This window comes from Ammospiza caudacuta, chromosome Z (genome assembly GCF_027887145.1).
Source record: "Ammospiza caudacuta isolate bAmmCau1 chromosome Z, bAmmCau1.pri, whole genome shotgun sequence".
NCBI lineage: Eukaryota > Metazoa > Chordata > Aves > Passeriformes > Passerellidae > Ammospiza > Ammospiza caudacuta.
Window position 1 is genome coordinate 87,948,427 of NC_080632.1, and position 14,377 is coordinate 87,962,803.

The window sequence follows — 14,377 nt, forward strand, 5'->3', positions numbered from 1 at the left end:
TGGGGGTTGGTTTGAGGTCGAAAGAACTCAGACCTCCGTTTGCACGGAGGGAAGAGGCCAACAGAAGAGACAAGAAAAGGTTAGTGTGGCTTTTGTGGACACCATAAAGAGCCAGTCAATACCATTGTAGGGACATTGGAGGGTACTCAAAGCAATCAGCGAGGGGCCATTGTGTTCCTTTAATCTACATGTGTGTTTCCCAGGAACTCTATTAGTGAAGATGAATGAACTGTGCAATGTCCCTAATTTCTTCTAATTTGAAGCTGGGGGTTTACAGCACTCAAAATCAGCACAAAACGCACCTGTCCCTCCAGAAGTCCTGGGCAAAATTAGGAATCAGTTTTGCTTGTTATAGTTAGGAAAGATAGGAATGCAAGATGAAGGAGCAAAAACCCTTTAGTCAGTGCCATAAAGGGTACAGATGTTGCTTTTGGGGTACCTGTCAAAGCTGTCCGTTACAGAGTCAATACTCGGGTTTTTTGCTGTTAATTACAATATGAGGCAGAAAAAAAGCTTTCCAGCCCTGGAGCACGGTGCTCGAGTCCCACACAGGACACAAGAGACCTTCCTCCTTGACAGAGAAGGCTCCTCTTTGCTCAGCAGTAGAATATTCCACTTGCGTTTTCCATGTGGAGGTACATTTGTCACTGTAGCATCCTTCTGGCAGGCGAGTGGGATTGTTGAAAGAGGAAGCCACTCCCTTGATCCCAATTTGAAAAAATAACTGAAAAAAAAAACCATAACCATGTAGCAGAGCAGAGAGAACTCTGACTCTTCCAGCTTTAGATCTGTCTTTTCTCTCTTGTCATGCTTCAGGCACAGACTGTGTGACACGAATGAGGCATTACAGTGCTCCAGGGAGGGAAGAAGTCTAATGGTTCCTCTGATTGCACAGAGGGTTTAGATAGGCAAAGGATGGTAACTGAACTTTTCCCTTTGGGTCTGATGTCCCGGCTGTCAGTTGAATCGCTTGCAGCCCTCTGGGATTTGTATTGTATTAGTATGAAGCCTCAGAAAGTGATCCTGTGGTACCTCCCAGCTTTACAAAGACTATTGACCTTTGGGAACTTGTGGGGGCAACCAGAATCAAATTTGAGAGTATTCATTAGGGGATGAAACAGGCAGCATTTGTTACTTGCCTTTCCAAGGGGTATCCCCATTTCATCACCTTTTTTATTTTTTTGCAATGCTTTATGAAAATTTCTGCTGAAGTTATGCTTGGAGAGTAACAGAAGTTCTCAAGATGGACCATCTGTGAAGTGCAGCTGTCTGCTGTACCTCCTTCCACGTGTACAGCGAAGAGTAAAGGGAAGTCATTTTCATCCTGTAGTCACTGTTGAGACATATGCATGGGATGTGGCTTCATGCAATGAAATCAGCACCATAAAATGCCACAGGTTCCTCCTTCCTTTTCTCCTGCCTTTTTTTTTTTTTTTTTTTTTTTTAATGTCCAGGTGAAATAATTACTGCCTTGCAGAGCAGAGATTTGAAGTCACACTACAGGAGAGACATCACTCTCCAGACCAAAGATGTGCAGCAGGGGGGAACCTCCCTGAAAGATAAATGGGGCTTCCAAGGTTAGACTGCAAATCAATAGGAGGGAAGCAAGGCAAAGGAGGAAATATTCACCTAGAGTGAACCTGTACCCTCCTGCAGTTTGCATGCTCTGTATCATCCAGCAGATTGATAAAAACAACCCAAAAAAAGGAATTTTTCCTCCCCAAAAATTCCTAGGGGCGCAGTTTCAGAACCTTCTTGGAAGCATAATCCACGAGGAAACCGTCTCCTCCTGTCACTGTATCGCTCACACTTTCGTTGTTTTTCTGCTGAGACTTTGCTTGATCTGCCCAGGAGAATCAGCTGTGTTTTCTCACCTCCCAGAATCCTGTCTGGCACCCAGGAGTTGCACAGAGATCTTGTCCTGCTGTCTGTGCAGGCTGTGGGTGTAGAATAGGCTCTGGGAGCCAGGCAGCCCTTTCTGGTGGGGGCACCATGGGCTGGGTGCGAGGGTGCTGGCGTTTGGGAGGGAGGGGAGGTTCATGCTATGAGGCTATATTAACGCAATCCTTCTTTACTTGTTTTCCAATTAGCCTAATTGAATTCGGATTGCTTAAGAGTGGGCACTAGAGACATTTATCTTGATGGGATGACGGCCTTGAGCTCCAGCGATCCTATTAACTCTAAGAACCCAAATCCCAGGTAGGGTCGGTCCAGCAGTAGCTGCCATGTGACCTAGCCCTTTAATCTGTTCCTGACAGAGATACACGGACACACAGACATGTCCCTGTCCATTCTCCCACGTGCATAGCTGCGTGCACACGCGTACACCAGCATTTGTGCACAGATGTGAGCACAAGCATTCCCAGACTCGCATACCAGCACATGCAGTGGCTGCCCTGTGCCCTGTCCCCCGGGCTTGAGCCCCTTGAGGGCTGCGTGTACCTGGGGTGGCCTCACCACCTCCTGCATATACTCGTGTGCCTCCCCAGGCCTGTGCCTAGCGGCTGGAGCTGGGAACAGCCGGTGCTGGGGGGATGAGCCCTGCAGGCGCTGCCAGGAGCAGGCAGTCACCTCCAGCGAGCTGGAGATCAGGCTCCTGCTGAGGGCAGCGCAGATTTGCCCGCCCTGCCCCGGCCCTGCCACTCCAGGCTAAATGTGGGAGCTGTGATCTAACAGTGCTGCCTAAGGCAGCTCACTCCTGTACCAGCAGCACTTCAGTGGGCTGGGCGCCCATCCTGTGCCAGTCCCAAGCCACCTCCCAGTCCCACTTGTCTCTGCCAGCCCTGACACTTTTTTTGGAATCTCATTAATCGTTTGTTTGGTGATTCCGACTGTACTTTCTTCTCTGACCCTTTAAACTGTGAAAATGCTGATCCTATATCTGCTGACAAATTTAATTAGGTCCTTTAAAGCACCAGATGCTTTCAGTAAGATTTTTGGGATGTCCCAAGCACATTTTAATTCAAAGGTCAAAATCCTTAGGCTTGTTTATTTTGGTGTTTTATAGATAGGACAATTCAGTCTGTAAAGCAACACAACAGTGTGGAGAGAGCCCCCAGATTTATACCAATGCAGAGGGAAATGCATTGAGCCTCACAAACCTCAGGCTGGTTGAGCTGAGCTGGTGACTATTTTATATACTTTATCTTTACATAAAGACCTCCTAAAACACCCCACTCGTCTTTCCACATAGATAATTCGATTCTGTGGGGCCATGTGAGAGCAGAATCCCAAGAGGAAGAAATCAGATCTGAAGTCTTGGTGGTTTTTGGCAAAATAGCTCTGATGCTTGAGGGACCTGCTGGAGATAGGTTCTGTCCACTAAAGAAATTACTTGTTGGATGAGAGCCATTTAATGCACTAGAACATCCTCTGGAAAGAGCAAGGAAGGTCAGAACTTGTAAACTCTGTGTTTCCTAGGTAAGAAGGAAATGAGCAAGAAAAAAAAAGCATATTTTCTTAATGCTACAGTGGGGAAGAAAATGGATAACAGGTTTTCAAGCAAGGGGAGGGGAGGGGAGAGAGAAAAGACAAAGAGAAGAGGAAGGAAGCAAGCAAGGAAAGAAGGAAAAGAGAAAGAAAGGAGGTAAATCATACTTAGTGAATTTGTTAATTTAAAATTATTATTTTTACTTGATTGGCTAGAGGCAGAAAGAGAGAGAGAGAGAAAGAGACTTATAAACCTGTAGGAAGGTGCTACATATATTAATTTCCAAATTTAATTTCCAGGCTAGCTCTTGGAGAACTTACAAAGCCATTAATTTTCTAGAATTCCTTGGGAGTAGCAGCCTGCATGTCCCCTAGGCACAGGCAGATTTAACATTAGTGAGAACTATGGCTTTCCTTAGGTTTAGGTGCCCCACCCTGGCATAACCTTCCATGTTTAGCCTTCGATGGAGACAACTCCCAGAACCAGTGTGGGGAGCTGCTTTTGGCCCTGCGCCGGTACCCCCAGCCCCAGAATTTGGCACACAGAGCAGACAAGCAGAGAGCCACTGCTGTCCCTTGGTGTTTGAAGTGCTTTGAGAGGCTGGGGAGTGAAAGCAGACTGGAGAAGCCTGCATTGCTCCAGAGCAGAGCTCACTGAGAGCCACCAAGCCTTATTTCCTCCAAGCCCCCACTCAGTGTATATGACAACATTTTTGGCCCAAGCTGTTGAGTTACATGCTTCACTTTTTGCCTTTTGCTACACTTAATACTGAAAGGATTCTAAAAATCAAGGTTTTGCAGCAAATGTCAATATCTGAGCGCTGTGTTTGCCTCAAGATGCTTGAAACAGACATGTTCTTATAAGAAATATGTATGTTTATTTCTGAAAGCAGGATTAAATGAGTGGTTACCTCTATGTGATGTATCAGAAGTAAGATTTTGTTCAAACATACACATTTAATAGCATTTCAGTCATGTGGAAAAAATGGAAAAAGGCACATTTTTTTTCCGATATTGTTTTAAAGCCATTTTTTTCCATGGGGGAAAAAGTTATGTTAAAAACTGAGGATCAATTCTAACTTCGTTCTAGGCAGTCCCAGCAGGTAAAATTTTACTCTCCCCTCAGGGTTTTAAGTCTCTCTCTCATCACTTCTCTATATTTACATTGAATGCTCTAGAGCTAAGTGCTTCCCTCTGCCTGCTCTCCCTCTGCATCCCCAACAACACAAGACTGAGGTTACAGCCTTTGGGCAGTGGTGGCTCTTCTACATCATGGAACATTTCTGCTCAGCTGCCTGTTTCATCTCAGTGAAGGTGGCTTGTGCCTTCTCTTTGATGGCATCCATGTCCATATTCTGGATGTTCTGCAGCTGGCCCAGGATAGAGTCCTTGTCTTCTTCCTCCTCCTGATCTTCTGCCACCATCTTCTGAAGGTCTTCTGGCAATCCCACATCATCTCCAGCCATCTGTATTTGATTCTCATCCAATTCACTCTAAAGCAGGAAACAAAACCAGCAGATGAGATTATTTCTGCTCTCCCAGGATCTACCAGTGAGCCTCTTGTTTTGTTCTTTTTTAGGTTTTTAGGGAGAACCGAAACGTGTACAGATTTTTCAGTCAATTTTTTGTGTGCAACTTGTGAATTCCAGGCCTCAATCAGCCTCCATGAAAGTTCTAAGATTTTTTGGGCAATGCCAATTATATTTCTTTGAAGGGCTTCAGCACTGTCAAAACTGAAGCCCTCAGTGTCACTTGCCATTTTAGAAACCTTTGCCATGCTGATGGTGCAGGGATTCCATTCCAAGTTATTTGTAGCCCCCAAAACCATGCTGCAGGACACTAGTGAGCCTATCAGCTGCTGTGCTGTGCCTGTCAGGTTCTGCTCAATGAAACAAGGGCTTTAGAAGAGCTGAGGTACCATTTCCTTATTCAATTGTTGGGTAGGGTAGGTGGGGGAAGTTTTAGGTGTCAGCACTAAACTGAAGCCTTCTGGAAGAAAGATGCATTAAACTTCAGAATGAATCACTAGAAAAAGGGCCCCCCCCTTCCCAAACCATGTCTGAACTCAGTCTAGGTCTTTGGTTGGCCTCTCTGAGTTGTGATGAGGAGCAGGGCCTGCCTGGCACATAATCAGTGTTGCAGTGCTGGCAAGTGGGGTAATAGGAGGACTTCGACAACAAAAGAGAGAAGGGAGGTTGGTTGTGAGTCTGAGAAAGCAAAAGGAGACGGGAGAAGAAACTAGTTAAGCAATTAAAAGGGCTGAGATGCAGTAAGCACTACACACACTTGCTTCCTGCCTGCCCACTGAAACACTCCATCAGTGGGATTATGTCAATTTTTCAAACAATGGTGATTTTGTTCACATTTTCTGGTGGATTCTGATGGATCCAGAGCTCAGAAGAACAGGATATTTCGACACAGTTCACACATCAAAGATAAGCATTAATGCCTCATTACATCTCCAAAATTAACCATGACAGCAGCAAAGGCCTGATATGAATAAGCAGCAATGCTATCAGCAGGAGGTGTTTTTTAGAGTGAGGGGTCTGGGTTTTGCATGAATGAAAGGACAAATGAATGCAAGGACATATATGAGCAATGTCTGCGTTGTTGCAGGCCACAGCAAGGACAGGCAGGCTGGGGGTGGTCAGCTGCATAACCACTATTTATGGTTCCATATTTCCACGCTTTCTGTTTGCAATGACTGTACTTTAATCTGATTTCCCCCCATATCTCCTGTGAAACTGTAGGGAGCTCTAGCAGGATTGTTACTGCTATGTGGATAAAATGGGTGAGGATATCTCCTCACCTTTTTGATAAGGGTTGCTGGAGTCAGATCTGTGGGAGCTAGAAACAAGCTCCTGAACAGAAGAGGTATTTTTTATTAATTGTGTAGCAGGAAAAATGGTTTTAAGCTTTTATTCAGCAACTATCAGAGGAGTTAGCCCTTTTGAAATCCTCACCAGCAGCAGTAGAGGATGATAAAAAAAATGTTAATTACTGAACAATTGTCCCTAATCAGACAATCACACATGTTCTTTCCTTTAGAATTATTTCCAACTTAAGGCATCATCACTGAACACTGCTGTAGTGATTCACATCTTTGTCAATGTGAACAATTGTCTGGCATGTTCTTGCACCAAAGCCCACCGTCCTATGGAAGTCTGGGATGTGATGTGCAACAGTTTGGGGCTTCAAAGTGTTCTCTCACCAAAAACAAATATACTGAGATATAGTCTAAAGCAGTACAATTCTGCCCAAGCCACCTGCCTCTACCCACTTGGCATTTAGCTTCAATAGGCCTAAAATGAGCTTCAACAGGGTGGGGCTGCTCAACAAGAAGCAAAGAAGCACATGATGCACGTACGGTCTCTTCGCTTCCTTCTAACATTTGAGCATTTGATTCCTGTTTACTTGGATTTGAAATGGAAAAGTGAACACAGAACCAATGTCTATTTCACTAAATTAAATGTGCCTGGCGCTGGTCTCTTGCCCCAAGGCCAGCTGGCCTGGGAAAACCCACGGGGATGCTATTGAACTCTGCTGCCCTACCAAACAGGGTGGTCCCATCTAACTGCCATTGGGAACGCCTGTCCCAACTCCCAAACTGGCCGTGGGAACGGCCTGGGAGAGTGCCCAGGCCAAAACTGGGTCAGACATTATTCTGACAATTCAGCAGCATTGGCGGTGGAGTCTGAGTGCACGGTAATATTTTTTGACCCTGATTATGCCTCTGATGTAGCCAGTCCCAGATCTGTTTTGCTATAGATGCAAGAGAGCTCTTTACATATACAACGATACACAGGTAGGTGCGAGCAGAAAACTGTCTAAATACCTGCTTTGTTACAGTTTGACAGTAAAGCCCTCTGCCCAAATTAAGGTGCAAGGGTCCAGTTCAAGCATACCAACTTTATTTTGTAGCACTAAGTGTGTACAGAAATGAGAAAAAAGGTGAATGTGAGAAGGATTAAGATAGTGCAAGCAGGACACGGTCACCATCTGACCATCACAGGGGAAATTACTTCTCTGGCTCCCACAGGTAAAGGATACAGTTTAACATTAGACAGCTCCATGTCCACGGGGCAGGAAAAGCAATGTCCCTCAGGGGAGACACAGTCTGTGCCCACAGGAGCAGCCGTGTCCCTCAGGGAGGCAGCTTCTGTCACTGAAAGTTTTGTCAAGCTCCCTCACAGGGAGCACACGGCCCTCCACGAGGCGAGAAGAGCAATCAAAGTTTGGTATTGTTTGTTTAATGGCACTTTCGTTTCTCTGAACAACGATGTTAAAGTCTTCTGTGCAACTTAAGGAGCAAAGAAGACCAAATGCTGGTTCAACGCTGCTTATAGGAAGTCTGATTGTAAACCAAAAAGATCAAAGCTCACAGACTAATCCACAAGGGAGCCAAACTCTTTTCCAGCATCCCTATGTGATGTACTGCTTTCCTTGTGCCTGACTTATCCTGCCATAACATTTGCCTATGGTTATGTGCAGACGTCCTTAGGTAGCTGACTCCAGACCTTATCCTGTGATTCATCACCTGTAATGCACCAGTAACATCCTAAATCAGAGTTCACCTTGCCTTGACCTGCAGGTGGACTTAAATTAGCAATACAGCAGCAACACCATCCTTTTGCAATTGAAGGGCTGCAAGTCCCTTGTGTTGACAAGGAGCCAGATGTTGGAACCAGCAGCTTTCCTGCTCAGGAACACCCTCAGAGAAGCCAGAGATCACAGCCTGGAGCACAGAGCTGGGGAGTGGGACTGCTCCCTACTGGCAGCTGCCTTGGGACTCCTCTTTCCGCAGCTCACCATCAGCTCATGCCCCTGTGTTTAGACCTTGCAGAAATCAATTGATTACTGAATCCCAGCTCAGGAAAAAGGCAGCAAGTGGATAAGAGAGTTTGGTGAGTTTAAAAAAAAATTATTGTTAAAATATTAATGTCTATATTTATATAGTTTTAAAAATGTTTTATATATATGTGAGGCACTGAATACACCAAAGATGAAAAAGTTGTCCATAGATCAAGTGTCTCATGGCCAAAAACATCTTTCTGATGACAAACCTAAGTTGACAACTCTGTTAATAGGATTAGGTTCATTAAGGGTCTACTTTCTCTTACAAATCTGGCCCAGATAGCATGGAGCTTTAGATTTTACATGGCAAAGGGGGGCCCTGCTTAGTCCTGAATTTCATGCTTTTGCTTAAAATGCTTGCTAGTGATTGATACTGGTGATATTCAGTGTTTCTAGACCATACTAGGCTACCTGAAATTACTTTCAACTTCCAAAATATTTAGTACATTATCACAAGCCTGAGAGCATTTGCTGCCAGTGTGTTGTGTTACAGCCCTGAATTGTTTTACAGGGACACATTAGCATGCATGTAGAAGTTTCATTTTCTTCCTGCTATAACATGTTTTCATAAGGGCTGATGAAAACCAAGAAATGCTATATAGGGAGACACAAATGCAGGAAAACGTGTCCTGCAATATTGTTTTCTGGCTTAGAGCTACTCTCCTACCTTGGAGACAAATATTCTGCTGTTATTACTGAAATATGGCCCCAGAGAGTACTTGGTACATGCCAAAGCCAAGATCCTCCTGGAGATGGGTCAGAGCACCACTGCAGACTCGTGTGTCTCTGAGTGCTCAGCCAAGGGGGCTGGTGACCTGGACACCATCTCCAGCTGTAAAAAGCACTGCTAGGGGGAGAATTTGAAAACCAGAGACACCCAGCTCCACTGATGTTTAGCTGAGAGCTGGACACTCGAGTATGCTGGAGCTTTCCAAAGCAGCCCCTCTTGCAGCTGCAAGCTCTGGCAAGACGCTGGGTGAAGCTGTTCAGGAGCTGTGGCAGCCCATGCCTCCAAAAGGAAAGCAAGGCCTAATGATATTTTACTCCTCAGCTGCTAATTAAAATGCTGGTGTTTAGAGACTTAGGCCTCCAATCCAATCAATCACTTAAAATCTTGGACTTAATTTTTTTGCATAATTAATCTTTCTGTAATTAAACTCACCCTCGGGGTACGTTGTCCAGCTACAGCACCAGAGGAACCAGGCTCTTAGGGGTGGAATACATCTTACCTGACTTCAGATGTCACCTGTCTTCCCTCTGGAAGCCACACAGCCACTGGGAGGTGACCCAACTCCACTTTGAATGCTTATTTAAAAGTTTGGCTAGATGAGGCTACAGGTGCTGGTTTCTTTCTGTGTATGATGAGTCCCTAAATGACTGGTTTGGATTTTTTACAGTTTTTAGCAGCTAAATTTACAGGAGAGAGATTCTTTACCTTTCTCCATTTTAATTAATCAAAAAGCATGGGAAAGTACTGATCAGAAAATTAGTCGTAATGACTCAGAGCTGGCAGGTGAGTAATACAAATAAACTTTCAAATTGCTAAGAAGCACATATCCTTGAGGGATATAAATGAAATATGCCAACATCTTCCCAGCAGTGACAGATCAGAGCAAATGTGTGATCCAAACCCCTGGAAAGAGTACTCTGTCCTGTATTACCTCTCTGCTCCCCATGGCAGAAGCCTACAAAATAACACAATAATTAAAAAATTATTTGAAATATGTTGCTTGAAGCTTTTACTTTCAATATTTTGGTTTTCCTGAAAATATTTGACAGTGCCAAGATCACTAAAGAAAAAAGAATGGGCAGTTTAAAATTGGTTGAAATTTGGCCTCTGGACTAGAAGAGCTCATGAGCTACAGGCTTACCTTGGGCAGTCTGTACTTTTCTCTCAGGTGAACCCTCAGAACAGCTCGCTCTGCTTTTTTCTGTGCAAATGCTGCATCTCTTTCCATCCTGGAAATCAGAAAAAAATGTTCCCTCAAGATGCTAATAAAAACAATCTTTTGAACTAAACCAGTTGCTTGGCTGCAAAAAGCTACACATGGGAGTTATTCCCCAAGATAAGTAACTTGTCCAAAGGCAAAAAAGGAGCAATAGCAATAAAGTGATGCCAAAGGGCCACACTTCCTGTGCTTCTGTTACTGTGAATTTTCCTCGTCTTTCTTCGTGCATTATTTTTTTCATAAGAGCAATGAATTCTGAAGCTTCCCTGTATGGAAGAGCACTGACTTAATCTGTGATTTTATAAAATGTTTTCCTTAGATTTAAGAACTGGTCTGCACCATTTTTTATTTTGGATTACATATGCATTTATTTGCAAAATGTGTCTCCTCAAAGATTTTTGGTAACATATTTCAATATAGGTATTCTGGCATGTAAAAGCTACTTCCAAAAAGAAATACTACTTTTCCTTTGCTTCCAAAATGAACGTTTGGATTTCTCTCCCTCTAAGAACAAAACCCCCACAAACAAATCTAAAATCTGAGAAGTACCCAAAGCCTGGTTGGTTACTGGTTCTAAACTGCCTGAGCACAAGTTCAGCAGGGCATATTTACCCTTCTGGTCTCCACTCCTGCACAGCTGAGCACTGGGCAAAATCCGTGGGGCCTTGGAACAGGAGCATGTTCTGCCCATGTCAGAGCCCTCTGACACAGCACCACACCTCATCCAGAGATGATCTTTTCTCTCGGTTTCTAACTGTCCTGTGGGGGTATTCCTGCCCTGCTTCCTCAGTACAGTTCAGCAGGGATAGGACACATGCCCCACTTAAAATAGTACACAAGTAATTCTTTTCCCAGGCATTTCCCTGTCCCAGGAATCCTGTGCTTCTTCTCAGTCTCCCTAAAGCAGCTTCCTGCCAGCAGGTGGTAATTTCTTTTAGATATCACTTGACAAAAGGCAGAGCAAAACATTCTGTACTTTTTTTCTGGACCAAAGGAGACCTCTTCAGGGCTTCCTGATTGAAATGTCTGATGCTAAATACAGACCTGGATACCTCAAATTCCATCAGTCATTAACCTGGCACCTATAATCATCTTACAAGAAGGATTTACACAACCATTATGTAATTGACCATTAGAGGAACAGATGCATTTGAGATTTAAAAGTCAATCGTTTTATTTATAATTATGCATGCTTTGAACCCCTACAGACGCCAAGTCTTCCATTTTACTTGTTTTCATAAACACAGCAATTGATAAAGGTTGTCTTTACAGACAAAATTGAGACTTAATTGGTTTTAAAAAAAAACATCTTGAACCTTTGCTCAAGATAAATGAGCACTCGGTACTTTTTCTGGTCTGCCATAATAAATGTGGACAATGAAATATTACATATTGAAAGTGTACTCCACATGGAGTTCTAGAACAAATCATATACATTAGAGAATTAAATCCTGCACTACAAGCATCTTGGAAAATGTTTCTAGATAAAGTAACATCACCTAGGAACGAGTCCAGCATATCAAGCTGTGGAGAGAGCAGGAAAGCATAGGAGAGAGTTACAAGATGGGGGACAGGGGGGGCAGGAAGAGGAAATGTAATATTTTACCATTTCCAGCTGGGGAACTTTTATTTTGGAAAGTCTTTCTAGGAAAGATTCATCTACTTAAAAAAAAATACTGAAGAGCAGCATGTTTAGCTTTTTCTTGGGTTGTTTTTATGTGCACAAAGTTACCAAGAATCAGCCCCGTACTCATAATAAGGGAACAGGTACTCACTTCTCCTCAACCATTTGCTTTTGATATTCCTCATACTCCTCTCTGGTCATTCCTGCAGCTGCTGCTGGATCAGAAGGGGTGCTTTCTTCTTTGCTTTCGTCCCCTCCACCTCCAAGTCCCAAATTCTTTACCTGGTTGCTCAACATACTTTTCATTAGAAAGGCCATCTTCTCAAAAAAAGGAAAAAAAAACAAAAAAAAAACAAAAAAAAAACAAAAAAAAAAAAAAAAAAAAGAAAAATAAAAGGAGCTATAAGAAAACAACTCCAAGAAAGCCAAACAGAAAATGTTTTCAAACACAACAGTTGTAAGCGAGAGAGTTTCTACAGCCACGTCAGCTCTTCAAGGGCACAGTGCTAGTGAAACGTGAATGCCAAAACCAGTTTGTCAGCCATAATCTGGATTAAAGAAAGAACTCCTTAATATATAGAGGCAGATGGTTCAGATTACTCAAAAAAAATCATTAGATGCAACTACCTACTTTTTCCATTAATACTTTAAGCTAATTGTACACACACACACACAAAAATCAATTGTAGTGTGCAATAGCATTTTGACATCTTCAGTCTTGAAGTTTGCTCTCACTTTCACAGAGATCACAACATTCCCTGGATCTGAATTTAAAACCTGCTTGACTCAATAGCCATAAGAAAACAGCAAAATTCAGGCTACTGAGCGGAAATCCTTCAGATCTGAGATTTGAAAACTTGAATTCTTCATTAAGCCAAACCCCTTATTCTTTTTATCCATGAATATTTTATCCCACCGGACAGAAATATTTTGTGTGGTTTTTCTTCAGCCCCTCTTCCTATGGTTGGTTTATCTTGCAGATGAATGAGGCATCACTGTTATGTTTGCTTTATTTCAAGAAAGTAACCCCAAAGAAAGCAAGTCAGATCTTCCTAGTGTACTTCCTTCTGGGTTTCTGTCTGTTCTTCCCCAGGCTGTCTCTAGACCCCTCCTTTGGTGCTGCATAAAACACCTGCTGTTTGTAATCCTAACTGCTGATAAAGGGTGAATAAATCTGAATCTGTATGCCAGAAAACAGTATGGATACCTTTTGGGTCTAGATTGTTTCTGTTGGTCCTTATCTTCCTAACCTTTAGTCACATCATTGTCCTCACCAGCTCTAACTCAGGTGAAGATTTCCAGGATCTGCTACCTAGGTCATAGTCTATTTTGAGAAAGAAAATCACCTGCTAGGTTTCCAAAGTTCATGAGTTTGGGTTTTGAGCATTTATCCTACTGCAATGACTGCATGTGCCTTAATGCAACATTCTGGAATTTTGATTATCTAAATGGTTCTCCCAGCAGTCTCAAAATTTCAATGAGAACTGAGAGATGGGAGGATTCCAATTTGCCTAATGCCTTAATCTATATTACAGCCTTTCTAATTAAAGCAGACCTATTACTATTAAAAAAATAGAGCAAAAACAAAACATCACGAAAAAAAGCCACCAAAAAAAACCCCAAAACCAAACCAAACCAAAGAACCTCAAAGCAAAACAACAAGAAAAAAAACCACCACAGGACATTCTGAAATCCGGGATTATTAGTGACTAAACAAGAAACACTTTTTGAAACTATCACTCAGAATTGTGAATTCCAAGTAACAACTACTTCATCATTATTTAAAATTCTCCTAGCTGGAACTTCGTAAACACTGATTTTTCCAGTGTTAGGTCTCAAGGGTCTTCTCCAAGTGTATGGAAAGTGGTATCTGTTAAACTTTGTGCTCTTGGTCTTAACTGAAAAGAAGCTTCCCTGACTTTGCTGTAGGCTTTGATCCCTCTAGAAATGTTTCTAACATAATTTTGTGCCTAGAACTGATGCTTTCACGGGATTGAGAAAGGCGAGGACTGGCTTGGGGAGAGACTGCTAAGAGGTCTTGCCCTCCAGCTCTCAACTTCACAATCAGCAAAAGGCTTTCCCATGTTGAGATCAAAGATAACAAAGAGGGCTTCAAAAGCTACTGGGCCTATTGGCACTGAAGCTGCTGAGAAACACAGGAGAGACTAGTGACAAAAGGCACAGCTCACCCCAGAGTGATTCTGTCCCAGGCAGGTGTTCCATTGCAGTTCAGAAACTTCCTGCTTTTTGTTGATGGCAGCAACCCCAGACTTCATGAGAACATACAAAACAGCCGCTAATTAAGTACACATGCTGCCACTTGCTTTGCTTTAAATCTATGTCTTTTCCTTCTAGTTTAAGCAAAATCAAAATTAAAGACTGTTCCTCTTTTATCTGATGAAAGTGGGTGATATATAAAAGCCTGTGTTCCACACCCAAGGAACACACAGATCTCTAACCCCTGCACAGAATTCAGTCTTGAAACAGGCAAATTCCAGAGGCCAGCCCAAAAATGACATCC

At 43.1% G+C, this 14,377-nt stretch overlaps 1 protein-coding gene across 1 annotated transcript; it reads right to left on the reverse strand.

The window, feature by feature from the left end:
- Nucleotides 1–4,477: 4,477 nt before the first annotated feature.
- CPLX4 (complexin 4) lies at nt 4,478–12,174 on the reverse strand. The gene is made up of 3 exons (XM_058824027.1): nt 12,008–12,174; nt 10,155–10,242; nt 4,478–4,922 (listed from the first exon to the last, which is right to left on the reverse strand). The coding sequence occupies exons 1-3, from the start codon at nt 12,172–12,174 to the stop codon at nt 4,695–4,697; spliced, it is 483 nt and encodes a 160-aa protein (XP_058680010.1). The 3' UTR covers nt 4,478–4,694.
- Nucleotides 12,175–14,377: the final 2,203 nt, after the last annotated feature.

Coding starts and splice junctions, on each gene's coding strand:
- CPLX4 (XM_058824027.1), bottom strand. CDS start 12,174: ATGGCCTTTCTAATGAAAAGTATGTTGAGCAACCAGGTAAAGAATTTG. Junction 10,243..12,007: donor AAGCAAATGGTTGAGGAGAA/GTGAGTACCTGT, acceptor TCTGATTTCCAG/GATGGAAAGAGATGCAGCAT. Junction 4,923..10,154: donor AAAAGTACAGACTGCCCAAG/GTAAGCCTGTAG, acceptor TTCCTGCTTTAG/AGTGAATTGGATGAGAATCA.